Source organism: Lonchura striata, unplaced genomic scaffold, assembly GCF_046129695.1.
Source record: "Lonchura striata isolate bLonStr1 unplaced genomic scaffold, bLonStr1.mat Scaffold_210, whole genome shotgun sequence".
Taxonomy (NCBI): domain Eukaryota; kingdom Metazoa; phylum Chordata; class Aves; order Passeriformes; family Estrildidae; genus Lonchura; species Lonchura striata.
The window spans coordinates 106,533-133,813 of NW_027461133.1; the positions used below are offsets into that span (position 1 = coordinate 106,533).

Consider the following 27,281-nt stretch of genomic DNA (forward strand, 5'->3'; position numbering starts at 1 on the left):
TTGAACTTCTACTTTATATAGATGTATTTATAAATATATTTTATATATATATAATAAGGTAGTGAGATAGATAAATTATTTTTTAAACTCTATTTCGTACACACTGCTAATACTTATATTTACTTACCTTTGAATTATCAAATCGATCTCAACGTATTTAGGATATATTTCTATACAAAGACTTCTAATTTTACTTTATTTCTATTCATAATTTTAATAATAAAACCCCTACCTAATACCAAATAGAAAATAAAAATCCCCTTTATTCTAAATTATATTTAAATATTTCTATACTTCTATTTTTGATTTTTATAAGTAATTATCTATTCTATCACAACATTTTGAGGTACTATATTTCGATAGATAGTATTTATGACATGAAATGTGTTATAATAAGACACATACAGTTAAATATGCATTAGGTACTGTATTGATTCCTATTGTTTTGTAATATTCATATATCCACATGTATTAATTATACATTTCTATATGGATATTTATGTTTATAATCGATATTTATATGCATATAAACATATAAAATACTCCATATCAAACAAGGTTATACCTAATAGTAACGGACAGCATTATTTATGTTACACGTTTCATTTATATATTTTCCATTTACATTTAAAATTGAAGCTTTATATTCCCATTATCATGTTTATGCATGTGTTCTATTTCATTAGAGTTATAGTTAAAACTTTGCAGTTATAATCTAATTCCTAAATATAAAATGCCAAAACAAACAGCATCAAATTCCCACCAATACCGTCCAAAAAATTCAGAAAGGCTCCACCAGCCAACCAACTACCAGCAAAAAAACCCGCAGTACATTCCTTTCACCAGCAGCTCTTATCGCGTCACAAAAACGAAACAAATATTTTAAAAAACCCTATAGAAACCCACACAGCAAATCACAAAAACCACTATAAAGGAAAAAAAAAAAAGAGCCAACTAACTTACCATACTCCAAACCATACAAGAGACCCCCAAAGTTTGTAAAAAAAATAATAACCAAAACCCTACCACTACACTAACTCATAAAGAGAACCCCATGCTCTATAAAATTAACTAAAAAAAAACACCAAATAATTACAGATATAAAAATATGGGAACCACGAAGAAACAAAAAATTCACCCCCCAGATAAAATAAACACCTAAAGAGATCCACCATGGAAATGCCCATGTTCCCAAAAGTAAAACCAATAAAAACAACAACCAAACACATCAAACGACAAAAAAAATATATATTAACAACAACAAAATAAGTATTCTTAACTCAAGAAACAAAAATTGCCTCAAACCATCAAAACACAGATACCACCTAGAAATAAACACGTCGCCAAAAGAGAAATGTAACCACAAACAATATCTCCCAAGTTCTCGGCAACAATGAAACATACACGGCAATCAAATAAGCCAAACGAATGAAACCCCTATAATGTAATAAACAAGAATGCATTCATCAAGATTAAAAGAAACCTCACCGATTAACTCCAGGGCACTCCCTCAAGCCCACCAAAACAAACACTATGCACTCGCGCTAATAAAAGCCTCCACAACCGAATTGAAAAACAACCCTCTACATCATGCTACGACCCATAAAAACCAGCGTAAACCTTTAGAAACGCATCCTTAAAAAACATAAGAACCGATCAAAAAGAAATCCAACAACAACACTCAATCCAAAAAAAACCTTGTCACGAGCACCCGAAGCAACAACCGTAACAACCAAGAAGCGCCCGGGGCCCTTCTCCTACAGCGACGCCGATCAAAAGCCACCGATCCCAGGAGCTCCTCAGGAGCGCCTCAAAAGCAGCGCAGCGAGGGAGGCTGGAAGATGCGGAGCCGCGCTCCCGGCCCCGGGCGCAGCGCGGCTCCGGCAGGAAAGCGGCTCCTCCGGCAGGCAGAGGCGGCGCCGCGCCGGCAGACCCCCGCCCGCTGCCCCCGGCCCGGCGGGGCCGGCACCGGGCCCGGGGGGCCCCGGCGGCGCCCGAGCCCCGCGCCCGGAGCGGACGGAGCGGCGGCACCGGCCGGCACCGGCGCGGCGCCCGCGCCGCCTCCCCCGCCCGCCGGCCCGGCCAAAGCTCCGCTCGGCTCCGCACGGCTCGCACCGGCGCGGCTCCGGCGGGCCCGCGGCAGCCCAGCCGCGCCCAGCTCCCCTTCCGCCCCGGCCAGCCCCGGCACTGCCGGCAGGGCTCCGCGCCGCACCCTTCGCTGCCGGGCCGGGGGCAGAAGAAGCGCCCCGAATGCAGCGGCACAGCCCGATCCCCGCCCTGCCAGCGCTGCCACGGCTGCAGCTCCCTTCCTCTGAAGGCCCGACACGCTCCGGCGCTCACCTCACCCCAACGAGGGCACAGAAACGTAGCCTTCCCTTCAATCGCGTCCCCTAGAAGAGAAGAAAAGAAGCGGCTTGCCTCAAACGATGGCAAAAGGGGGCTTTTTACCTCAGTCCAAACCCCTTAAAAGGGGGGACAACAGGACTGCCCCCTCCAATTCAACCTCAGGAGGACAAAGTTTCAAAGGGAAAGGAGAAAAGTCCCGGCTGCAAAGGCGCACCGGCTCACCTGCTGCTTCTCGGCACAAAGGTTTGTCCCTCGGCTCCTCCTCAGAGCAAGGCTCCACGTATCCAGGTGTGTTTCCAGGTGATCCCCCAGACCCTGCCCGAAGCGCCCGCTGTCCTTCCAGGAGACAACCCCGGGAGCCCCCCATAAACTCCTCTCCTCCAGCAGCTCCGTGCAAAAGCATTGCGAGGAAAACCCCCTAAATCAGCTGCCGGAGGAGCCGCGCCCTCCTCATCATCCTCACAGCCCACACCTGGGGCTGCTCTGAGCCCTCCTCATCCTCACAGCTCACACCTGGGGCTGCTCTGAGCCCTCCTCATCCTCACAGCTCACACCTGCCGCTGTTGCCGCACTCCAACAGCGTCTCTCTGTCTCCAGCACACAGCCCACTTCGCACAGACACAGATCCAACAGAAATCTGCTACAGGTGTCGGCTTTTCTTAATCCGCCTGGGTGCACGGTTAAAACATGTACATGCATTGATGGTCATTGAGAGAAAGCTTTCCCCTGGAGAAAACAGTCCTTTTGCTGGCACACTTTGATACACCTTCGCAAAAAGCAGAAGCAGTAGCGAGTCCTAAGACCCCTGCCGAGGAACCCAGCCCTGCTTAGGACACCCAAAGCAGCAGACCTCGAAAAAGGAGGGGGAAAGTCAAGCTTGGAGGGGAAAAAGAGGATAGAAATACAGCAGCCTTTAAAAATGCCTGCACGGAGCAATAGTGGGAACCAGTCACATTTCTTCTTTCCTTGCTTTCTGTGATGACATAAATAGGAAGTAAGAACACGTTAAACAAAAGGCAAGAGTTAGGATTTGACAGGTATTCATTTTGGCAAGCTGCATAACAAACGCCTCTTCTGAGACTGAGACGCCTTTTGGGGAATGGCAGAGAACGGAGGGAAAAGGTGCCGGGGAGCCCTTTTTGTTCCCTTCAGCCTCTGCAGCTGCTCCGCTGGTTTCAGGGCACTTGCTTGGTTCGTTCCTAGAGAAAAAGGCTAGGGCATGATTTTCAGAACTACTGCCCGTCCCCAGCCAGCTTCCTACGTTCCTGCACACAAATGAACGGATAGAGAGATGGCTCATTTCCAAATGCGTTTAGTTTTAGAATCCTATTCTTTACCAATAGCTGTAAAAACAAAACACTTGCCAGGTTTTAGTGTTATACGCACACCCCTCCCAGGGAATTTTGGGGCAGCTTTGGGTTACTCTGCGGGACGGCACCCAGCGTGGCCCCCTCCCCTCATTCGCCACCCACCCGCTCCCCCACCGCAGTGTGCGTCCCTCTCCTGGGGACCTTGGGGTGCCCCAAATGGCATCAGAGCCCCGAGTCTTCAGCCCCTTTTCCTGACCCCCGAAGAAGGCACAGGGGGAGTCCAACTGCCCTGGAGAGCAGCTAAAAGGACTGTTTTCTCCGGGGGAAAGCTTTCTCTCAATGACCATCAATGCACGTACATGTTTTAACCGTGCACCCAGGCGGATTAAGAAAAGCCGACACCCGTAGCAGATTTCTGTTGGATCTGTGTCTGTGCGAAGTGGGCTGTGTGCTGGAGACAGAGAGACGCTGTTGGAGTGCGGCAACAGCGGCAGGTGTGAGCTGTGAGGATGAGGAGGGCTCAGAGCAGCCCCAGGTGTGAGCTGTGAGGATGAAGAGGGCTCAGAGCAGTCCCAGGTGTGAGCTGTGAGGCTGCGGAGGGCTCAGAGCAGCCCCAGGTGTAAGCTGTGAGGATGAGGAGGGCTCAGAGCAGCCCCCGGTGTGAGCTGTGAGGATGATGAGGAAGGGGCGGCTCCTCCGGCGGCTGATTTAGGGGGTTTTCCTCCCATCGCTTTTGTACGGAGCTGCTGGAGGAGAGGAGTTTATGGGGGGCTCCCGGGGCTCTCTCCTGGAAGGATGGTGGGCGCTTCGGACAGGGTGTGGGGGATCACCTGGAAAGCCACCTGGATACGTGGAGCATTGTTCAAAGGAGGAGCCGAGGGACAAACCTTTGTGCCGAGAAGCAGCAGGTGAGCCAGTGTGCCTTTGCAGCCGGGACTTTTCTCCTTTCCCTTTGAAACTTTGTCCTCCTGAGGTTGAATTGGAGGGGGCAGTCCTGTTGTCCCCCCTTTTAAGGGGTTTGGACTGAGGTAAAAAGCCCCCTTTTGCCATCGTTTGAGGCAAGCCGCTTCTTTTCTTCTCTTCTAGGGGACGCGATTGAAGGGAAGCCTACATTTCTTTTCCCTTGTCGGCGTGAGGTGAGCGCCGGAGCGTGGCGTCAGTGTCGGGGCTTCAGAGGAAGGGAGCTGCAGCCGTGGCAGCGCTGGCAGGGCGGGGATCGGGCTGTGCCGCTGCATTCGGGGCGCTTCTTCTGCCCCCGGCCCGGCAGCGAAGGGTGCGGCGCGGAGCCCTGCCGGGGCTGGCCGGGGCAGAAGGGGAGCTGGGCGCGGCTGGGCTGCCGCGGGCCCGCCGGAGCCGCGCCGGTGCGAGCCGTGCGGAGCCGAGCGGAGCTTTGGCCGGGCCGGTGGGCGGGGGAGGCGGCGCGGGCGCCGCGCCGGTGCCGGCCGGTGCCGCCGCTCCGTCCGCTCCGGGCGCGGGGCTCGGGCGCCGCCGGGGCCCCCCGGGCCCGGTGCCGGCCCCGCCGGGCCGGGGGCAGCGGGCGGGGGTCTGCCGGCGCGGCGCCGCCTCTGCCTGCCGGAGGAGCCGCTTTCCTGCCGGAGCCGCGCTGCGCCCGGGGCCGGGAGCGTGGCTCCGCATCTTCCAGCCTCCCTCGCTGCGCTGGGTCTTTAGGGTCTTATCGATGTGTTTTAAGGATTATGGAGCTGTTCTAAGAGCTCTTAGGAATATGTAGGGATTTTTTTTTTTTAAAAGGTTCTTTCGGGGCTTTTAGGGGTGTTTTAAAGTAGGGTATTTTTATTGTATTTTAAGGGCGTTCAGAGGCTATTTTTATGTTGTTGTGAAAGTTTTAAGGCGTTTTGAAGATGAGGGATTTTTTAGGGCATTTTTATGGGTTTTTAGGGTCTTTTCATGGCATCGCGGCTGAGGGGCAGCTTGAGGGGCACTGTGGGGCCTTGAGGGTGACAGAGGCTGTGCCTCAGGGGGGAACGGGGGGGGGACAGTGGCTGACACTGAGAGATGCTGAGGGGGGCAGGGGCAGCTGGAGTGTGACACAGAGAAGCTGGGGGCTGAGGGGCAGAGGAGAGGGATTAAGGGTGGCACACAGGAGCTGAGGGGCAGCTGAGAGGGGGCTTGAGGGGCAGGGGGGGGCTCGAGGGTGACAGCCAGAGCCTGAGGGCTGGGGGACAGAGGGAGGGGTCAGGGGTAAAGGGTGAGGCCTTGAGGGCTGGACAGTCCAGTGGAGATCAGGGCTACAGGGTACATCTTAGGAGGCAAGTTAGGGTACAGGTGCGGCACCCCTCACGCCACCCGTACCTCACCCTAAGCAGCCTTTTCCCTTTTCAGCCCCAACAACAGCAGCACAGCACAGCAAGCCTGACAGCGAGACCACACCGGAAGCCTCCCAGTGGGACAGGGCAGCGACCCTCGCACCAGGACAACGCCGGAACCCTCAGAGGACAACAGGACCCGCTGCTAAAAGGTAGGGATGACATCTGTGGGCTAGAGAGCAACAGGAAGGGGTTTGGAGGCTGAGCAGGCTTCCTTGAGTGTTTTTTTTTTTTTTTTTTTTTGCAGGGCTATTAGGAATATTTAGGGGAATTTTGAAGGCTTTCTCTGGTGACTTTTAGAGAATTGTTATACCTTCCTAATGGCTATTTTAGGATTCCTTGGTGCGTTTTTAGGGTAAGGATGAGGGTCTGACAGGATGCCCACTGAAAATGTGGAGTATTACTGGAGTGCTTGGGGAAGGTGCCAGTGGAGGGCCAGTGGGTAAGGTGCCATGATGCTGGTCTGAAGGTTGTGATTTCTGAGCAAAGCAAGGTGGTTGTGGTTAGGGTTATACGGTGGCAGATTTCTCGAGGAGAATTCCAGCACAGAGAAAATCAAGCCCCAAGCTTTGTACTGTCAGTTTGCAACACGTATTCGGCATGAAAAAAAAAACAAAAACCCTGAGTACTTGGGGGTGGGAGATTTGGACTGGGAAAAGGAAACCTGGGACCAGGCAGCCCAGGGAGATTGCAGGGCCCTGGGAATAAATGAGGGATATCTACATGGTGAAAGCAAATTCAGCAGCCCGGGTTCCTGGCGTCAGTTCGTAGGGCTCCCTTGGGGCTGTCAGGGAAGCGCAAGTTTGTGGCGGGGACAACTTCGCTCTGGGGTACATGGGCAAAAACGCCTCTCTCCGTCAAGGTCCCCACGGGCCGCCATCGTGTCGCGGACCCTCTGGACAAGTGCTGCCGCCTTGTGGGCACAGGGCGGTACTGCAGCCCCCCAGCCGGAGCCCGGCCGAAGCGGCGGGAGGGGCGAGGGGCGGGAGCGAGCGGCGAGCGGGGCGGTGTCTGTGAGTGAGGGGAGGGCTGGAGGCGGCTCCGCGGGCCGAGGGCGGCCGGGGCCGGTGCCGGCGGGCGGCGGAGGCGCGGTCGCAGCGCTCCCGGGCCGCGGCCGAGCGGCATCGGAGCAGGGCTGCGCCGCCTTTCCCGGCCCCGCGCCCCTCTCCAGACGCCGGGAGCGGCCGCGTGCCGGAAAATGCCGCCGGGGCGGCGGAGCGGGGCCCTGGCTCTGCCCGCCCCTCCTGCCGCCCTCCCTGGAATGGTTCGAGGCGTTATGGGTTTAGTGAGGTAGGAATAATTATTTTGTTCGTGCTAATTTAAGGGTGGGTTTTTTTGTTGTTGTTGTTTGTTTGTTTGTTCGGTTTTATCTTCTGTTTTGTTGTGTTTTGGGTTTTTTTTTGGGGGGGAACTAGAAAGATACCTTGTGTTCCTGGAATGTTGCATTCTACCTCTGTTGTTTTCCCAGTTAGTCTGGATCCTCTGCTTACATTTTTTCCTTCACTTATTAGATGTCGTGGATATGCTGGCTGTTCTGATGGAGGGCAGTGATGGCTTAGATCAAGAAATTGAGTTCTCTTTAAATGAAGACGTGATTATCCAAAGAGTTCTCTGCAGTGCTGTTGTCCCTGCTGCATTAGCAGCCAGGAATATGCTGTTGCTTCAGTCTGAAAATGGAACAGGTACTGGGTTTTTTCTTACGTTTTGTGTCATTTCCAGCAGTGGAGTGAAAGTAGGAGAAGATTTTAACGAATTGCATTCATCCATACAGATCTCTTTTGTGGACCCATTTGGGCCAGTTGACTAAATCTGGCATAAAAGATAGCACAGAGATTTTAACTGTTGAAAAACTCTGAGCAGGAAGTGTTCCCACAGTGCAAGAATCCTTTGAGTCAGGGTGCTTAAATACTGTAATTCATAAGTTGTCTAGAGGAGGAGTAGAAGAAAGTTATACTAAGCTACCTTTTCAGGAAGATGAACTAAACCTCATTAGAAGTCTGTATGGACACTCATTCTGCAAATTAAAGGAGCAGGAAGGAAGGCAATTGATGGTGCTTCAATTCTCCATCAGAGGCCTAAGACGAATGTATCTTAACAGATTTCTCTTCTTAATTCAGTTAGTGTATTTTCATTTCCCTGAATGACTCCAGGTAGACAAAGGCACAAGGGAATAGTGGGTTTTGAATTGCCCAGGATACTACAGGTGGAGGTCCTCAGGAGGTGGCACGTCCTTTTTGGCTGTTGCCACAAACCATGGAGCTTTGAGCCATCCCAGGTGCCAGCAGCACCCTGAGCAGTGCTTACCAGCACCTGGCACTGGTAAACGTTCCTGGCACAAAAGATTTTCTCTCTGTGGCCGAGCTGTGTCCGTGCAGGTAGCAGGGACAGCCATGCCATGGTCAGGGTTGCTGCTGCAGCACGTCCCATTCTGTCCTGGTAGGATTCGCTGAGCGCTAGTCACAAGAAGAGTGTCTAAAGTGATTTCTAAGAGAAAAGCTGCAAGGGGTCAAACATGATCTTTCCTGTGGTTTTTGTAGCCAGATCACCGTCGGTTCCCAGCACTGAACCAGGGCAGGGTGTGCCGTAGCTTGGCTCGTCCCTGAACGGGTGCCACCGTGCCTCTCCCTTCTTTACTGCCCAAAGCTTTGTGTCCAGGCACAAGGGGAGTAGAGAAGCTTCCTGCCAGGAGATTGAGAGGCAGCCCGTGTGCTCATTCTTCTGCTCCATGAGCCTTTCCTGGCAGAGACGGGGCTGCATGGCGCTCCCTGCATTTGCAGCACTGGTACTTGCTGATAGCACAGCTTCTTCTCCCATCCTCTTGCTGGCTGCAAGGTCCTGTTACCTTCCCTCATGTTACTTTCTGGCTCTTTTCATCCCTAACTGAATTTAATTTTCCCTTGGGAGTGATCCCTGGGGTTCCGGTGCTTGCCCGTTTCTCTCTGCATGCTATAGAATTTTATTGTTCTGGGAAGACTTAAGTTTCCGCTTAAGCTAACAGGGTGATCAAAAAAATGTGTATAAAATGTCTTAGCTTTGGCCTTCTCTGCAGCAGGTGCACTGCGAAGGGAAAGAATTGTGAAAGGTATGGAGCTGCCTTCTCTGGCATACCACCAAGCCCCCATCCCCAGGCTTCTACTCTCCTGCTCTCTGGTTTCCAGTGCAGAATCAGCTGCCCATGGGTGCAGCATGGTGACAGTGCACTGGTGGCACAACTGCTCTGTGGTGTATTTCTTCCAGAAATAAAAAGGGCTAATTTCTTGTAATTTGCCAAAGAGAGGGGAATGATGGAATGAGTCTCTTGGAGGCATCTTTTCTCCCGTGGTGAGTAGACACTGTTACTTGCCTTCTGTCAGTAATTTCACAGTCTTACCCTTCATTTTGTTGCAGATGCAGAAGAAACAGCTATGTAACAAGGTGCTATGTGACGCGTGCTGTGAAATTCATTAACTTGCCACTACCTGATTATTGCAAGCAATGAAAAGGTAAAGAGATAATTGTGTTAGTAGAGCAGGGCTCAGATCACGTTATTTGATTTAAACCATTATCTGTTGTGAATCTTCTGTTACCAGTGAGCTACACGGCAGTGGCAGCAAAACTTGTGTAGCACACGGGTACGGTGATGTGCCAGATTGTGCCAGCTGTGTGGGCAGCTCTGCCCAGTGCCCCCAGTTATGGCTTTGGCATGATCCCCAAGTGGCTGGCCATGGCTGTGCTTTGGCTGAGAATGGGCATCCACCAAGAAGAAGGTGGAAGCTGTGGTGGGACAAGGCAGGTACCCAGAGAGGGAACGTGCTCTTGAGAGTGGATCCAGAGGCCTCTGGTTTGAAGTCATTAGGCAGAGCCTTGTGCTTTGATGTTTTTCTGATCCACAGGCAAAGCAAAAAGCAAGGGTACTTCCTCTGACAAGAGGAAGAGCCATAATTTAGCCTGGCTGAAATCTGTCAGAAAAGCGCTTTGCGAAATGCAGTTGTACTTGGAGTGGCTGTTGCATACAACAGATGAAATTTTGTTTGAGGAAGAGCTAAGAACTGTCAGCTGCTTGTGCTACTGGACACCAGATATCCCTAAGCCTCCCTCATTGCTAGACAAGAGTCCTCTTGCTGCATGAGCACTGCATAAACACAGTGAAGGCATGGTCTCTGCACTACGGATTGTGCAGCCTGATACATGAGAGTAGATGTATCTGGATGGACAAATGGGGAATGGCAAGAAACAAGGAGAGAAATATCACAAAAGTGATTTTATGACTGTTAAAATAATAATATATCGATGACCTGAGTGGTCAGAAGTCCCCTAGAGGGGCTTCCTTGTTGTCTTGTTGGTTGATTGTTGGGCTCCAAGAAAAAAATACTTCCCTCATTCCTTCTGTAGCACTCATGAGCCTTGTTCAGTTGAAGAGAAGAAAGCCTTGGAACAAGCAGTGAGATATTTCTCTCGTTTCTCCTCTGAACACATGAGAACAGATGTCCAGGCAGTATGAAGTTGATGCAGGTCTGCTAAAGCCCTTGTGTATAAAGGTGGAATTGGGTAATAGTTGCCTTAAAAGCTGTAGAACGTGGTTGTACATAGAGCCATGGAGATAATGTTTAAAAGAGAAGCAAGGAGAAGACTTGCTCCCTGGACATGGCTATGTGATAATATGTGGGTTAAATTAAAGCACTAGCCTGCACTGAGGGGAAAAAAAGAAATTTGTTTTAGTAGTTCCATTGCATGCAGCTGTCTATGGTTGTTGTAAGAATTCTGAACACTGTGAATTTTGCCGGAGTGTGGAGTTGCCATGTCCTTGTCAGGTGATGGATGAGGCAAAGTCAGCCCTTCAGAGCCACTGCTGATGGCTAATGCTAATCCACAGATTGTTTCTGTTTGGGGAGTGCACTGGCTATAAACTCACATTTTGTATGCTAGTATTTCTTTGCTTTCTCTACACGTTGGGTTGCTGATAAAAAGGGTATTGGCTCTAGATCAAAGCAGTTACTTTCGGAGTATTTTGAATTAGCAAAGACTTTTTTATTGAAATGAAAATGTTATGTAGGAATGCGTTGCTTTCAGCTGTGTAATTTGTAATTAATTTTGGGAAGTACCCAAAGTTTTCTAGGCTTTTGCAACAAGCCAAGTGGGCTGCCTCCAGCCCAGGCTTCCAGGGTCCTGGATTCCTAAACTCACGTGTTCTGGGACTCATGGCAGCTCAGCCTCCTCAAGAGTAGTGTCAAGACAGACAGGTGATCTGCTGCTCTCTGGCTCACAGGGATGGATACTGGTGATGAAAATGGTGTTGCTACCAGAAATAGTAAAACTTTAATGTCTGCTCAGTCTATTCGTGTGTATTTCAAAAAAGGAGAGAAAATTCTTGGAGTAGATTCAGTCACCTTGGAAGGGTGCGGCACCTTGGAGGATGCTCATTAGTGATTTCAAAGGGAAGTGTCCCTGGAAGCCAATGTCAGAAATCCTCACAAGTGGGTAACAGCAGTCAGGTTAATGTTTGTGGCTCTTCAAAAGCTTTACTTGGATGTCTCTTCAAAACAGTCTGGATGCACTGAAGGAGGGCTGTGCCTTCCTTTTTTCTTTTTGAGTAGCTGCCTGAAGATAAATATAAGATGGACTTTCTTAAAACATAAATGAGAAAACACCCAAGGCTGGGTGAAAGTCTTGAATGCTCAGACTTAAAAGTCATCAATTCCCCAGCAATGTTAGATGAGCCTAAAGTGTATAGGTCAGCAGCAACTTCAGCAGGCAGCCTAAAAAACACAAGACTCTTGGGTATTAAACATGGCATCTTATTCTTTGGCAGCTCATAGGTGATCTCTGCATGGGGCTGCACATGCCTTTCTCTGCGTGTGTGTATTTGCCTGCAAGTGTAATGTGACAGTCCTAAAGCATTTGTGGATGCAGATAAACTAAGTCCAGCTCAAATGTATTCCATAAACAGCTCTTGAGGTACACTCATCTTTGTGTTGTTTCATTTGTTCAGTTCTTGGAAAGCCACAGGAGCTTATTAGACTGCTCTGGCCTATGCCCAGGGGAGTCACTTAGGTGGGAATTGGACACCTCTAGCCGTAAACCTATAAAAGGAAGAAATGCATACCGTTATTTTTGTTGGGTCTTATTGAATGAACTGGCTGCTCATCTTCTGCAGAATCCTAAGCACTGTATTTAAAGCCTCCGAGTAAGTTCCTTACTTTGAATAATTTAATATCTTTCACTGGTCCTTCTGCTTTTTCTTTTGCAGTCCCATATAAAATGTTTTATGACAGTTTAAAGAAACATCAGTCATTGGATATCTGTAGGTCAGGCAAAGACTAGCCTGCTTTTAGTGTTTTAGTGTATGGTTCTGTCTGGAAAGAAAATTCCCATTGCTGCCTATCCTTGTGCAGCCAAGGCGTTTGAAAAACTCACCAGCTGAACACAAACTATGGCTGGGTGTTTTGTCTTCCTTATCTTTTGTCTGTGCCTCATTGGTGGCAACCAGTGAACGGAAGGAGAAGACAGAGCAGCTTCTCACACTGACATAATTTGGCACTTGCTGGAGATGAAAGTGAGTAGAGCAAGATCTTTCTTTCTGAGGCAGTAACAGGGATCTGAAGTGCTGACTTCTGTCAATATGGCAATGGCAAGCTCCTCTGCCTCTCCCTCCAGTGACTGCTGTTGCTATAAGAAAAGCAAGAGGTACAGGCTTTACCAATACGCCAATGCTTTAGGATAAAATGAGGAGAGGAAAAAATAATGTGAGGCAAGGCTCTCGAGGGCTCATAACAGTACAGCCATGAACGATGGGGGTGCATCTGTCCAGCATGTGCGGAAAGGATACCAATACCTAGGGATGAACATGTAATGCATCAGGCACGGCTTCCCATGGTTGTAAACCGGTATAAAAACATTAACCTAACAGGGGTTTTTCTAACTTGGTGTATATAAGAGTGTGTGATGTACCAGTCCTGCTTTTCCCACCTCGTTCTGCCATGAGGTAATGCCTGTTTGCAAACACACCTAATACAGTCTGAGAGGGTTACTGCAAGTGAGTCCAGTGTGAATTCTCAGCCCCCTCCACTGGGCTCAAAGAGCTCTCTCAGAGGGCAAACTGCATTCTTCAAGCTTGTTCCAGGCTGCAAAGGTGTGGCTTCTGTTTCTTCCCAGCCCAGGCACATTTTCTCATTTTGCCTTTGGACTGTGGTAGAGGAACCCCCATGGGAAGGGGGCATGCAGACTTGCAGCAGATCAGGTTAGCTTAGTAAACACAGGCTTCATCAAAGCAAAATGTAGTCCCTTATTGAAGCAGTTTTGGTTCTGTTTTGAATCTATTTCCTAAAGGGTAAAAAATGGCAGAGTTGTTTGCTTGGGATGAAAGTAGCATGAGTCATCAGGGAAAACCAGGAGGAAGTACCCAAAGTTTTCTAGGCAAACAAAGCCTGGCAAATATGGACAAGTGGGCTAGAAGCAGGAGCAGGTACATTAAATTCTCAGTCTTTCCCTTGTTCCCATTTACTTGGATGCAGGGCATTTCATTAGCCAGTTGTCTCTCCACAATGCATCGGTTGCTCTCGTAATCCCTCGCAGTGAGTTTATTCAGCACTTTTATGGGACTTGAATCTCTCAAGTGGAGTCCTCCAGAAATGCTGAGCCCCGTTGGAGCTACTAGAACTTGTGCAAACAGTGTGCCCTGGCTGCAGGGATGGCCAGTGGTCTCCTGGGCTGCGTTAGACAAAGTATTGTCAGCAGGGCAGGGAGGTGGTCCTGCCCCTCTGCTCTGCGCTGCTGAGGCCACGTCTGGAGTGCTGTGTGCAGCTCTGGGCTCCTCGGGACAGGAGAGACACGGACCTCCTTGAGAGAGTCTGACAGAGCACTGTGAAGGTGGTAAAGGGACAGGAGGAAAGACTGAGAGAGCTGAGGCTGTTCAGCATGGAGAAGAGATGTCTCAGGGGCGTCTAGTTACAAATACTTGAAGAGAGAATGTAAAAAAGATGGAGCCAAACTCTTCTCAGTGGTGCTGAGTGTCAGTGGTCACAAACTGAAGCAAATGGAGGTCCTCTGAACATCAGGAAGCATTGTCTTTGAGGGTGACTGAGCAGAAGGATTGAGAACTGCATTCACCCAACTGCTAAATAGGGAAGCTGCAACCACACAAGAAGAGCTCTTTGCAAAAGTACCACAGAGATCCATCCTCTCCTCTGTTCAGAGGAATCAATAGCTGAGTTGGTTCTTTATTTCTGGAAGTTAGTTATTTTATCAGTTATTGGCAACCTTCACCTCGATTGTTAAACCATTTCTAGCACAGCTTGTTTATGCTTTAGGGCTACTGCAAAGTCCCATGCAGCAAGTTTTTACATCCCTGTTTGCTAGAAGCACCAGCATATCCTCCAAGAAAGCCTGCACTCAGCATGGCCTATTTCCTTTCTTTGCCTGTGCATTTCTCCTGCTATCGCTGTTAGCAAGAAAATGTTGGATTTAGTTAACTTTTAGGTCTGAAGCTGCATGGCTGTTTCTCTGCATTGCGTTGTCCTTGGTGTCAAGTTAGCAAAAGCTGAGAAGAATCCATTGTCACATTAATACTTGGGTGAGTTTACTCATCAGTTTGTACTGTGTGCATGTGTAAATGGAGGCCAGATGTTGCTACCAAATGGAGTCTAATACTGCTGTATAAATGCGTGTAATACTGGGGCATTTGCCCTGCAGGACTGACATGCTGGAACAAGGCGGGCACTGGGGGTGAGAGAGCCCAGTGCTTCCTCCTCCTCGTGTGCGAGTTCCTGCAGTGCTGTAAGAGCCAGAGCTGTGAGCTTTTCCTTCGAGGGCTGGGCACGGCCACGGCAGATGGAGGCACGGGAGCAGGAGGCTTCAGGACAGGGCTCTGTGGTGCAGGGAGAGCAGCAGCTCCCGAGCAGCTCTGCGCTACAGGAAGGCTCCAGCTCCTGGCAGCACTTGCTGCTCCAAGGACCACTGTGGTCTCGTCCAGAGCATGTGCTGGGTGGGCTCAGACAAGCAAACGGTGCTGTAGAGAGCTGGTGACAACTCCTGAGGCCTCTTCTCCACTAAGTAAGCCATAATGTAACTTCACTGCCATAGGTTTGTCTGTGAGCGGTCTGTGATTTTTGTCTTGAAGATCGGTGCAAATTGGATGATTGGCTGTAGAGTGTGTGCATCTGTCTCTTCTAAGGCTGATGGAGGACTGCAGATCTCCATCCAGAATGTGATCCACAGTGTAACCGGGAGCATATGCTGTGCCATTGGTGATGCATGTGGCATGGACTAGTGGCCCATTTGTCTGCAGCTTGTCCCCATATGATTTCTTGCATGCCCCGAGGCAGGGTTGGTCTGTGTTACTCGAGTTCCAGAAGGCTGCGATGCAGTGAGAGTGGCATAACAAGTAGTTCTGACCTGTAAGGGCGCTGGTTCCCAAATGCCTCCCAAGCAAGGCTGCTGCTCTCTCTTTGGCTATGCCAAGCAGCACATCTTGCTGCATATGTGGTCACCACGGTGTCCAGATTGCAGTGCACCAAAAGTCTCCACCACCAGTGCTGGCTGAATAATGTATTTTCACAACAGATATTATTCTGCATCTGCCTTGTGACTTTTAATTTCAATTTTCTCTGGGAGCGTTTGGCCAATGATTGTTATCCGGTATGTGCCAGATTATCACCATTGCCCGAGTGTTTCTTTTTGTCAGATTGAGTTTTCCTTTTCTCCAAGGAATTTGCGGCTTTTAAGCAGAAAATAGTTACATTTCTTAGCTGTTTGCCTGTGTGGTTAAAACAGGGCAATGCATGAGGCCAGGACCTCGCTTTGCTTTCAGAACTGATCCCGTCAATGCTTCCTGGCAGTGTTTCCTTTCGCACAGCACCAGGTCAGGACTGTTTCAGCATTTTGCTGGTAGTCAAGCGTGAGTCCAGCCATCCAGGTTGCCCCTGCTGTCCCCATATGGAGGATGCTCCAGCAGACTGAGGTCAGAGTGTGTTATGTGGCCGTGAGCTGAGCCATACACAGTCACTTCTTGTCTCTGGGCAGAGGACTTTGCTCCTCTGTTCCATTAAGTTACCAAGAGTGATCGTTGCTGAAATTACTCTGTTAAATAATCCAGAAGTTTGCCTTTTCCTCCTTTCTTTCCTGAGTTCAGAAGTTGGTAACCTAAGCACCCAGCCGTGCTGTGCATCCCTTAGTGCTGTGTGTGTTGCTGGCAGGGCCTGGGGCTTGGGTCCGGAAGGTCTGGCTTGTTTGTTCCCCTGGGTCTGGAGGAATACAGATTTTATTTATTTTATTATTTTTGATTTTTTTAATTTAAAAGCTATCCAGCAGTTTGTCAGTTGAAGCAGAAGACAATCCTTTGCACCGATACGTACTCATGTGCACATGCTGATCAGCTGAAGTGTTAGAGCTCAAGGTGAGTGCTCCAGCCTTTAATCAGTGACCAGTCATTGATTTAGCACATCCACAAGTTTCAGGAAGTAGTTCCTCCATTGCATCCAGCTTTTAGAGTACCTTTAGACACTAGAGATACTTTTCAATGTGTAATTGATGAGGTAAATTGATGAGGTCTCTTAATAGCATGTGCTAAAGAGAGATGTGAAAAGCAGCTGAGCAATATTGCCACTTCTGGGGGTTACAGGTGGTGGGTACTATCAGTCAGAACTGGAAAACACAGAACTGTGACCTTTTATAAGTACTGAGCGAAACACTGAGTTACTGCTGGTCAATTAAAAGCAGTTTGGGTGTTTAATAGTTGTTTCTGATGATACTCATACACAGATGAGTGAGGAGCTACTTGAGGCAATGTGTGTGCAGCTGTCCAGCCAGAACTGAAGCAGCCTCTGGTGAAGGTGAATGCAGAGAGGCTTATGTGGCAGAGGAGCTCAGCAGATGACAGGGGGCTTGTCCATAGACTGAAAGAGGAGCCCGGGATGGGTGTGGGCTATTACAAAACAGCAGATGTCACAGGGATTGAGCAAAAGTTTAAAATGGAAGGAATCAGCCATGAGAGAGTGATGGCCAGATGGAAATCCAGCTAAGGCCCTGAAGTGGAATTATGTAAGGCAAACATCAATGAGAATCAGCTGGGGAGCAAGAGTAGCCAGCAGCCAGGCTTGTTTCTGGTCTCTTGCCATAGATGAGACATGCTTTAGGGTGTGCATGATGACTAGAGGCTGTGATAGCTTTAGCTGTAGCTCTTTTGTCTCCAGCCATTGTGAGTGAGTTCTGTGCTTAGTTCTCTGCTCTGGTGCATTGCAGGATTTTTAGGGTAAATATTTTTTCCATCAGTGTAACCCACCAATTGCCAACATCTCGAGGTGGCAGGATGGGGTGGTGAATATGCCATTCTTCTGCTGGTGGCTATCAGAAACTCTTAAGAGGAAAATTTCATCTTTGTTCTACATAGTGCTGTGCTAGCAAGTGCTTTCCAATAGGCTGTAATTCCCAGAGCAGTGGGGCAGGAGCTGCTCCATGATCCAGGAGCAGGCTCCCATGTAGTGGGTTGGATGCAAGGCACCCACCAAAGCCTCTCTTATCACTTGCCGCCACAGCTGGACAGAGGAGAGAAAATACAAAAAAGGGTTGCGATAAGGACCAGGAGAGATCGCTCGTCAAATACTGTCACAGGCGAAAGAGAGTCTTATTAGAGATACTAATTGAATTCATGGCTAAATAGTCAGAGCAGGATAATGAGAAACAACATAAAACCTTAAAAACATCATCTTCCCACACCCTCCTTCCCAGCTCTACCTCCTACCCCATCTGTGCAGGGACACAGGCAATGGAGGTGACAATCAGTTCATCAGGGAAAGCAGTCGCTCCCCTGCTGCTCCTTGGGGTCTCTCCCATGGGAGACAGTTCTCCATGAACTTTTGCAGCATGAGTCCGTCTCGCAGGCAGCAGATCCCTGTGAATTGCTGCAGTGTGAGTCCATCCCACAGGCAACACTCCCCATCACACTGCTGCAGTCTGTGTCCCTCCAGTGGGTGAAAGTCCCTTCAGGCTGCTGCAGCGTGGGCCACCCTACCACGGGTACAGCCTTTCAGGGACAAGCTGCTCCAGCAGGGGCTCCTCCTTCCACAGGCCTCCCACGGGGTCACAGCCTCCTCACAGGCATCCCCCTGCTCTGGCATGGGTCTCCTCCACAGGCTGCAGGTGGATCTTTGCATCCCCATGGATCTCCATGGGCTGCAGGGGCACAGCTGCCTCACCATGGTCGCAGAGCAATCCCAGCTCCTGTGCCTGGAACACCTTCTCCCCCTCCTTCTTCACTGACCTCGGTGTCTGCAGAGTTGTTCCTTTCACGTACTCTCACTCCACTCTCCTCTGGCTGCAATTACAACTGTGCAGAAACTTATTTTTTTCTTTTTTCTGAAACACATGATCACAGAGGCACCACCACCATTTCTCATGGGCTCAGCCTCGTCCTGAAGCACATCCATCTTTGGAGCTGCCAGGGACTGGCTCTGCCAGACATGGAGGAAGCTGCCAGCAGCTTCTTGCAGAAGCCGCCGCTCTGCCCCCCACCCTGCTACCAAAGCTTTGCCTTGCAAACCCAGTACAGTTGTATTTCATTGTTGGTCTGTCTGCACAGGCTATTAATGGTGGGGATCTGCCACCTCTTTGTTCCCCAGTACAAAGGTAAAAAGGATGTCTGCAGCTCCACGTCCAGTTTTTGGGGGTAAGGAGAGGAGTAAGCAGCAAAGGATGCACAAACCCAACTCCCATTCTGCCACGTGCCAGGTTTCCACAAGACAGGAACATAACGCACCCTACCTCTGCTCAGAAGAGTGTGGGGAGCCTAAAATTCTCTATCCTAATTCAGTCAGACTGCCCAATGATACGGGCCGAACTGTCAGCAGCCTAAATAGCTTTTCATGGCTGTCATTGTGGTTGGGGAATTGATTCACGTCTGGGTTTCTTGCCAGAGCCTGAGGAAAGGAAGTAGCCAAGACCAGGTGAGAAGCGGTGTAAGGTAGGCAATTAATTTTTGGATTCCTTTGCCACTCACAGAGCAGCTGCTAATGGGCTGGGCTTGGGGAGTCTGGTTTACAGGCACTTGGAAGTGCTGATACCATCTGGTGAAATGTTAGGTGTCTTTTTAAGAGAAAAAAATGAAAGTGTTTCTGTTACAACCGTGAATAAAGAGCCTGGGCGCAGCAGTGACTGCCTAGTAGCAGAGGGACAGAGGCTGCAGGCAGGTTTGTATCCTCCATAGAGCTGGAGCAATGGCAGGATTACTTTGCCTGCACGTTCACTGCTTTGAGGGAGGAACAGGGTAGGAGAAATTAATGTAATAGGAAACAGAAGCACAGACTTGAGACTGTGCCGTCTGTTTTGTTGCCGTGGTGAAATAAAGCAGGGACATTTGATGATTTTTAAAAATGTATTTATTTAAAGAAAAAAATGTGGCAAATCTTATCAGAAGAGTTTTGGTTTCTGGCAGCTTTACAAGTCAGGTACCCTGTGCCTACATACAGTATTAATAATGGCTTTGCAGTATTTTTGGTTAAAATTTACGTTCATTAAAAAATTCTTCAAAACACTCTGTAATTGGTGAGCAGCATATGAAAGGTTAATGAACATTGAACATGTTTTACAGTTTCCTTTGAGAAGGACCCTTTACATCCGTAAATGCCTGCCTGAGGTGGCCTCTGCTTTAGGACTTTAAAGCTTAAAGAAATCCTACATACAGAAGAAATTCTTCCCTGTTACGGTGACGAGGCCCTAGCAGAGGTTGCCCAGAGAAGCTGAGGCAGCCCCACCCCTGGAATTGTCCAAGGCCAGGTTGGATGGGGTTTGGAACAACCTGCTCTAGTGGAAGGTGTCCCTGCAGGGGATGGGATGAGAAAAGCTTTGGGGTCCCTTCCAACCCAAACCATTCTCTGATTCTACGATTGTACATGTTGAAAAAGGAGGCTGTGGCCTTATGTGCTTAGGTACAAACCTCCCACCTATTCTTCTGAACATACCAGTTTAGTCATTTATTCTTTCCTTTGTGCTTTCACAAGAAGCCCTTGTGCCCTTCAAAATCTCCGTAGGAGTTTGTGGTCAGTTTCCAGAATAAACAGAGATGGAAACCCGAGCAGTTTGGTGCATCCCTACTTGCTGCTGGAATGATTGTGGATTTGACTGACAGGGTTTTGTTCCTAAACACAAGAAAAGTTTTATTCCAGTGCCACACTCAAGCGTAGCAGTGGGGCCGTGTGCGTGGCTGACCCAGCAGATGGGGCAGAGTCTTCATAAAGTAAATATATAGTAGCAGTCCTTAAGGATGTGGCCCTTCTGGGAGTGCTTGCATGTTTATGTATCAAAACCGTTTACAGAGAGGGAGGGCCCTTTTAATGCCGTTGAACTGCTACGGAAAAATTTTGGTTTCAAGACCATTTAATTAAGGTTAATGAAGTCTGGGACTTGGGCACTGTATCTCGTGCAGTAACGCACGTCTCTGTTCTTGATAGATGTCTTCCATTTGCAACAGTAGTTACATACTGGGGACTCAAATCCCCATTGTCCCCATGCCTTCAGAGTAGGGCAGGCTCTTGTCTTAATTTTACATTATAATCCTTTCCAAATGGAGACATAATGACGTAATTCATTGTTGCATTTTGAAACAGTGTGGTCAGCGTGAGGATTTGATCGAGCAGTTCCACTCTTCCAAAAGTACTAAGGTGCTTGCAGATATTTGATATTGAGCTATTTTGGCTCTCAATTGCAAAATGAATAGGTCAGGCAAGGCCTTTGAAAGGAACTTAATAGATACATCTCACAGTCACAGAGAAGCAGGAAACTCTTCTGCTAAAATGAGACTGGGTTTATGAAAGGTCGCAGTTAACCTTTTAAAGTAAGTTTTTGCAGGTCTGCAGAGCAAATACTGCATTTTTAATGGGTATGGGGAGAATCTCTGTTTTACTGATAATGCTCCAAGTTTTATTTTTTCTCCAAATTGGAACAGAGCTTCTTGTAAGCTAAGCAAGCCAGCCTTAAGGCTTTTGCTTTATTGCTTCATAGTGAACTACTGAAATAGCAAGGCATTGAGCAGTAAGTACAAGAAGCAGCATAAGCTGCCAAATACTTTATTACTGTTGTTATTATTACTACTGTTGGTGACTTTTAAGTGCTGTCATCATTTTTTCAGAGACTGTTGTGACACAAATAGCCACCCCAGTTGGCTTAACTTAAAAGTTCATTTTTTTTGCCTCTATAAGCACCAATCACTTACAAATTTGGGGAGGGGTCTAAAAAGGACTTCATATAGATACCGGTGTAGGTGGGTGTACAGATGTCTGTACATATTTAGCTATCTATTTATCTATCTTTACATACAGATATATGAAACACGTATAATAACTATACTTTCCTCCATTCCTAAGCTTCTCCCAGAAGTGCTTTTCTGCTGTATTTGGTGTTGCACATGTGACACGGGGGAAGGGTTAGAAACCTCTGGTGGGGAGACAGGAGTTCAAATGCAGTCTTGGGCCTGGCATCTAAATCAAAACAAGCTTCTTCCAGGCTCCTAAAGCTTGCTCTGAGCCAACAGACACTTCTCTAGGCTACGTGGGCTGGGGTTCTCAGTAAATAAGTGACAGTGTCATTGCATCATATGGAAAGTTTAGATTGGGAAAGCTGAAATTGTCCTCGCTAAACGTTGGCATGTCCTTGTATTTGGTAACACAGAGGCCCAGAGGATGTTTGTCATTGAGTGTCACAGCAGGAAGGAATGCAGGAAAAACCCCTCTTTGGTGGGGTCAGGACAGGATCTGCACCCTGTTATGCTCCTGCCCTGACAGAAGCTCAGCAAGCTCCTGTTGCTCTGTCAGGCCCCTGCAGGAAAGCTTTGAACAATGGTCAACGCAGGAGAGATGTCACAGGTGATGGAGCGTGTTTGTGCCAAGGCACAGTGCAGAAGTGAGCCCTGGCTCCAGTGAATGCCACGTATTTTATGAGTTTTCAGTGTGTTTTCAAAAGTATCCCTTGGAATGCAGAACTGAGGACTAAAACTAATAGCAGGCTCTGTCAGTACTGAGTGGTTTTACTCTGTAATGGTAGAATTCAGTGGCCTCTTCACTTCAAAGGTGTCAATTGAAAGATGTTGCGATGAAAAAGAGGTGGAGATGAACAGTGCTTTGAGAGAGCAGAAATGAAGGTTGCGGGCAATACTGAAGAAGAAGCAGATGCAGGTGGTGAGGGAGTTGGGTTTTTGCGAGAAGAGAGTGTTTCTCAGGAGCAGAGAGCCAGCGGGCTCTCCGGGGACAGCAGTGCTGGGGATGAGGGGAGTCTGTGCCCTGCACAGCTCCCTGGCCCCGTGATGGAGAGTTGTCCCGGTGGCTGTAGCTTGGGGGCCGAGTCTCCATCCTCTCAGCTTACCATGGGAGCCTATCCCAGCCCAGCAGAGCTGCTGGAAATCTCCCTGTATTCGTGCAAGAGCAGCTGTCCATGCAGAATATAGCTCTGGCTTTTGGGGCGTTCATTAGAACATACAATTCAAAACCAAAGGAACTCTCCAGACCTGAAGGCCGATAGGAAATCAGACAGAGTCAGGGTGCCACCAGGTGTAAGGACACTTTCCCTCTGTGTCTCCCTTCTCCCTCTTGTTCTCTCCCCCATTCCTTTTCCATTTTCCTTCCTCCTTCTGTGTCGGCGAGCCGAGCTTTGCCGAAGAGGCGAATGGAGGCGAATGCGGCCGGAAATAGCCGAGCGTGGCCGAAAGTAGCCGAAGCTGGCCGAGGAGGCGAGTCCAGCCGAACGGAGCCGAGCTCTGCCGAGCGCAGCAGCCCGGGCGGGGCTGAGCCGGGGCGGAGCCGGGGCGCCGGGAGGATCCCCTCCTGTTCCTCTCTCTCCCGCTCCATGCTCCTGCCCGTGTTCAGTTACCTCTCTTTCCCCCGTTTCCGTGTTCCCCCCAAACCCGGCTCCTTCCTGTCCTGTCCTGTCCCTGCCCCGCTGCTCCGTTCCATTCCCCCTCTCTCCCTCCTCTGTGCCCCGTCCCTCTTGCTGCCCTGCCGGCCTTTCCCTTCCCCGACCGCTTTCCTCCGCAGCCCGACCTCCCTCCCCGCCCTTTCGCATGTCCCGCTCTCCCTCCTCTCTTGCCGTCGCCCCTTCGCTTCTTTCCCCCGCAGCCGTGGAGCTCGGGGCGCCTGCCAAAATGAAGACCTGTCAAATCCTAGCTCTGCCTTTTGTTTAACGTGTTCTTACTTCCTATTTATGTCATCACAGAAAGCAAGGAAAGAAGAAATGTGACTGGTTCCCACTATTGCTCCGTGCAGGCATTTTTAAAGGCTGCTGTATTTCTATCCTCTTTTTCCCCTCCAAGCTTGACTTTTCCCCTCCTTTTTCGAGGTCTGCTGCTTTGGGTGTCCCAAACAGGGCTGGGTTCTTCGGCAGGGGTCTTAGGACTCGCTACTGCTTCTGCTTTTTGCGAAGGTGTATCAAAGTGTGCCGGCAAAAGGACTGTTTTCTCCAGGGGAAAGCTTTCTCTCAATGACCATCAATGCACGTATGTGTTTTAGTCGTGTACCCAGACGGATTAAGAAAAGCCGACACCCGTAGCAGATTTCTGTTGGATCTGTGTCTGTGCGAAGTGGGCTGTGTGCTGGAGACGGAGAGACGCTGTTGGAGAGTGGCAACAGCGGCAGGTGTGAGCTGTGAGGATGAGGAGGGCTCAGAGCAGCCCCCGGTGTGAGCTGTGAGGATGAGGAGGGCTCAGAGCAGCCCCAGGTGTGAGCTGTGAGGATGAGGAGGGCTCAGAGCAGCCCCAGGTGTGAGCTGTGAGGATGAGGAGGGCTCAGAGCAGCCCCAGGTGTGGGCTGTGAGGATGAGGAGGGCTCAGAGCAGCCCCAGGTGTGAGCTGTGAGGATGAGGAGGGCTCAGAGCAGCCCCAGGTGTGGGCTGTGAGGATGATGAGGAGGGCGCGGCTCCTCCGGCGGCTGATTTAGGGGGTTTTCCTCGCAATGCTTTTGCACGGAGCTGCTGGAGGAGAGGAGTTTATGGGGGGCTCCCGGGGTTGTCTCCTGGAAGGACAGCGGGCGCTTCGGGCAGGGTCTGGGGGATCACCTGGAAACCCACCTGGATACGTGGAGCCTTGCTCTGAGGAGGAGCCGAGGGACAAACCTTTGTGCCGAGAAGCAGCAGGTGAGCCGGTGCGCCTTTGCAGCCGGGACTTTTCTCCTTTCCCTTTGAAACTTCGTCCTCCTGAGGTTGAATTGGAGGGGGCAGTCCTGTTGTCCCCCCTTTTAAGGGGTTTGGACTGAGGTAAAAAGCCCCCTTTTGCCATCGTTTGAGGCAAGCCGCTTCTTTTCTTCTCTTCTAGGGGACGCGATTGAAGGGAAGCCTACGTTTCTGTGCCCTCGTTGGGGTGAGGTGAGCGCCGGAGCGTGTCGGGCCTTCAGAGGAAGGGAGCTGCAGCCGTGGCAGCGCTGGCAGGGCGGGGATCGGGCTGTGCCGCTGCATTCGGGGCGCTTCTTCTGCCCCCGGCCCGGCAGCGAAGGGTGCGGCGCGGAGCCCTGCCGGCAGTGCCGGGGCTGGCCGGGGCGGAAGGGGAGCTGGGCGCGGCTGGGCTGCCGCGGGCCCGCCGGAGCCGCGCCGGTGCGAGCCGTGCGGAGCCGAGCGGAGCTTTGGCCGGGCCGGCGGGCGGGGGAGGCGGCGCGGGCGCCGCGCCGGTGCCGGCCGGTGCCGCCGCTCCGTCCGCTCCGGGCGCGGGGCTCGGGCGCCGCCGGGGCCCCCCGGGCCCGGTGCCGGCCCCGCCGGGCCGGGGGCAGCGGGCGGGGGTCTGCCGGCGCGGCGCCGCCTCTGCCTGCCGGAGGAGCCGCTTTCCTGCCGGAGCCGCGCTGCGCCCGGGGCCGGGAGCGCGGCTCCGCATCTTCCAGCCTCCCTCGCTGCGCTGCTTTTGAGGCGCTCCTGAGGAGCTCCTGGGATCGGTGGCTTTTGATCGGCGTCGCTGTAGGAGAAGGGCCCCGGGCGCTTCTTGGTTGTTACGGTTGTTGCTTCGGGTGCTCGTGACAAGGTTTTTTTTGGATTGAGTGTTGTTGTTGGATTTCTTTTTGATCGGTTCTTATGTTTTTTAAGGATGCGTTTCTAAAGGTTTACGCTGGTTTTTATGGGTCGTAGCATGATGTAGAGGGTTGTTTTTCAATTCGGTTGTGGAGGCTTTTATTAGCGCGAGTGCATTGTGTTTGTTTTGGTGGGCTTGAGGTAGTGTGCTGTAGTGAATTAGTGAGGTTTTTTTTTTAATCTTGGTAATTGCATTTTTTAAATTTTCCTATAGAGGTTTTATTCATTTGGTTTGTTTAATTGTTGTGGACGTTTTATTGTTACCGGTAATTTGGGACTTACTGTTTGTGGTTACATTTCTCTTTTGGTGATGTGTTTATTTCTAGGTGGTATTTGTATTTTGATGGTTTGAGGCATTATGGGTTTATTGAGTTAGGAATAATTTTTTTTGTTGTTACTGTATTTATTTGGGTTTTTGTTTCAGTTTGATCTATTTGTTGGTTGCTTTTTATCAGTGGTTTTTTTTTAGGAACTTGTGTATTTATACAGTGGATTTTTTTAGGTAGTTATTTATCTGGGTGCTTCTCTTTTTATTGTCTAGTGGTTTAGGTTTTTGTTAATCTCCTTTATTAGTTTGGTTTTTAAAGCTAACTTAGCAGAATGCTGGTTACTCTTTGAGTTAGTGTAGAGGTACCGTTTTAATTTTTAGCAGCTTTCAGGGTCTGTTGTATGGTTTGAAGTTTAGTAAATTGGTTGGACTTCTTTTTCTAGTGGGTTTTGTGATTTGTTTTGTGGGTTTCTCTAGGGCTGTTTTTTATTTTTGTTTCATTTTTGTGATGTGTCTCACTGACAACTGTTAGTGAAAAGAGTGTAGTGTGGGGTTGTTTTTGCTGGTAGTTAGTTCTATGGTGGTGTATTTTTAGTTTCTGTTGTTTGTTTTTGGGTTTCTTTTGTTAAAGTTTTCATTTTGGGGTTAATTTGTAATTATTTTTAAGGTTTTAGGGCGATTGAGATTTTTTTTTATATGGATGTCCTGTATGATAACAGTTAATTTATTTGCTTTATGTGGCATTGATGGAAGGGTAGAGGACATTTTTGTATAGAATGTGTATTTTAATCATAGTACTAAAATAATACCATGGTAAGAGGGGCTGTGTTTTATTGTTTGTTTCTGAGGTGGTTTGGCATTTTCTTATAGGTTGGGGTTTTTTTTGTTGGCTCGTGGAGCCATTCTGGCTGTTTTTGATGAAATTGGTGGGACTTTGATGCTTTTTGATTTTGCTTTTTTTTTTTTTTTTTTTCTTTTTTGTGGTATAATAGTCTTTTAGAAGAATTTGGATGATTTAAAAAATATTTTTGTTATACTTTTCATCTAATGATGTTGGATTATTACAGATGTTTTGGAGCTTTATTTTTTTGAAGTTTCATTTGGATGAATTTATGCTGGATGGTAGGACTGTGTTTTTATTTTTGGGGCAGTTGGTTGTAGGTGTATTGTATGTTTTTCAAGTGAAAGTAAATCGAGGCTTGTATTTGGTTGTTAGAGGAATGGAGAAAAATGTTTTGGTGATGTTAACAGTGGTGTGTTTTGGGGTTTTTGATTTATAGTAAGTCTGGTACAGTAGTGTTTAATGGTGGAGTTCTTTAGGGTATGATAGTTTATAGTTAATTCTTACTGGTTTTAGATTTGTGTGTAGGTTAGAGGAGGTTATTGAAGGGTAAGTGGGTGTTTTAGATGAGTTTTAGTGTTTCAGTTTATAGAGCATTTTTTGGATGGGAGTTACAGTATTTTGAGTTGTTTGGTGTCGCTGGTGATGTATTGTTGAGGTGGTAAGAAGTATTTGTTGGGTTTTTTTAAAGAAGGTTTATTGTAGATAGTTTTAGATAGTTGTGGTGGGTTGCTTGATTGTTTTATGTTTTTTAGCCTTTTTGTAGTTATTTGAAATATGTTAGAGTTTTTTGGGTTTATTGAAATACTTGATTTTGAGGAAGTTCCTGTTTAGAATGTATGAATTTTTCTTGGCTTAAAATAAAAAATTTATATTCTAGTTATAGTGAGGATTATTTTTTTTTCTTTTCTTACTGCTATATTTTGTGATATTTGTGTTAGGTTAGTAGTAGGGATAGCTTTACTTTTATACGTTGAAACGAGGGTAGTGCGTACTGGTGTTCATAAAGGTTTAATATTTTTATGGTTCTGATGTGTTAGGTTAATGAATTTATAACGTTTACAAGACTTTTTTTTGTTTTTATTTCAATACAGGCAGGGTTTTCTTAGTTTTCAGGATTTGTTTGGCATAGATTTTAGAGGCGTTATTGAGGGGATAGGACAGGGTGTCTCTGTTAATCTATTTGGCAA

The 27,281-nt window shown here is 48.7% G+C and overlaps 1 protein-coding gene across 3 annotated transcripts in view; it reads left to right on the forward strand.

Annotated features, from left to right (window-relative positions):
- LOC110484500 (uncharacterized) overlaps positions 1-27,281 on the forward strand; it is a 109,781-nt gene that overhangs the window by 82,041 nt on the left and 459 nt on the right. For all 3 annotated transcript variants that reach the window (XR_013341954.1, XM_077790677.1, XM_077790678.1), the window contains one exon: positions 5,997-6,132. Coding sequence is in view for 2 of the 3 variants with exons in the window: in XM_077790677.1 (XP_077646803.1) it covers positions 5,997-6,132 (136 nt within the window). In the remaining variant the exon portion in view is untranslated. The remainder of the gene's footprint in view (positions 1-5,996; positions 6,133-27,281) is intronic.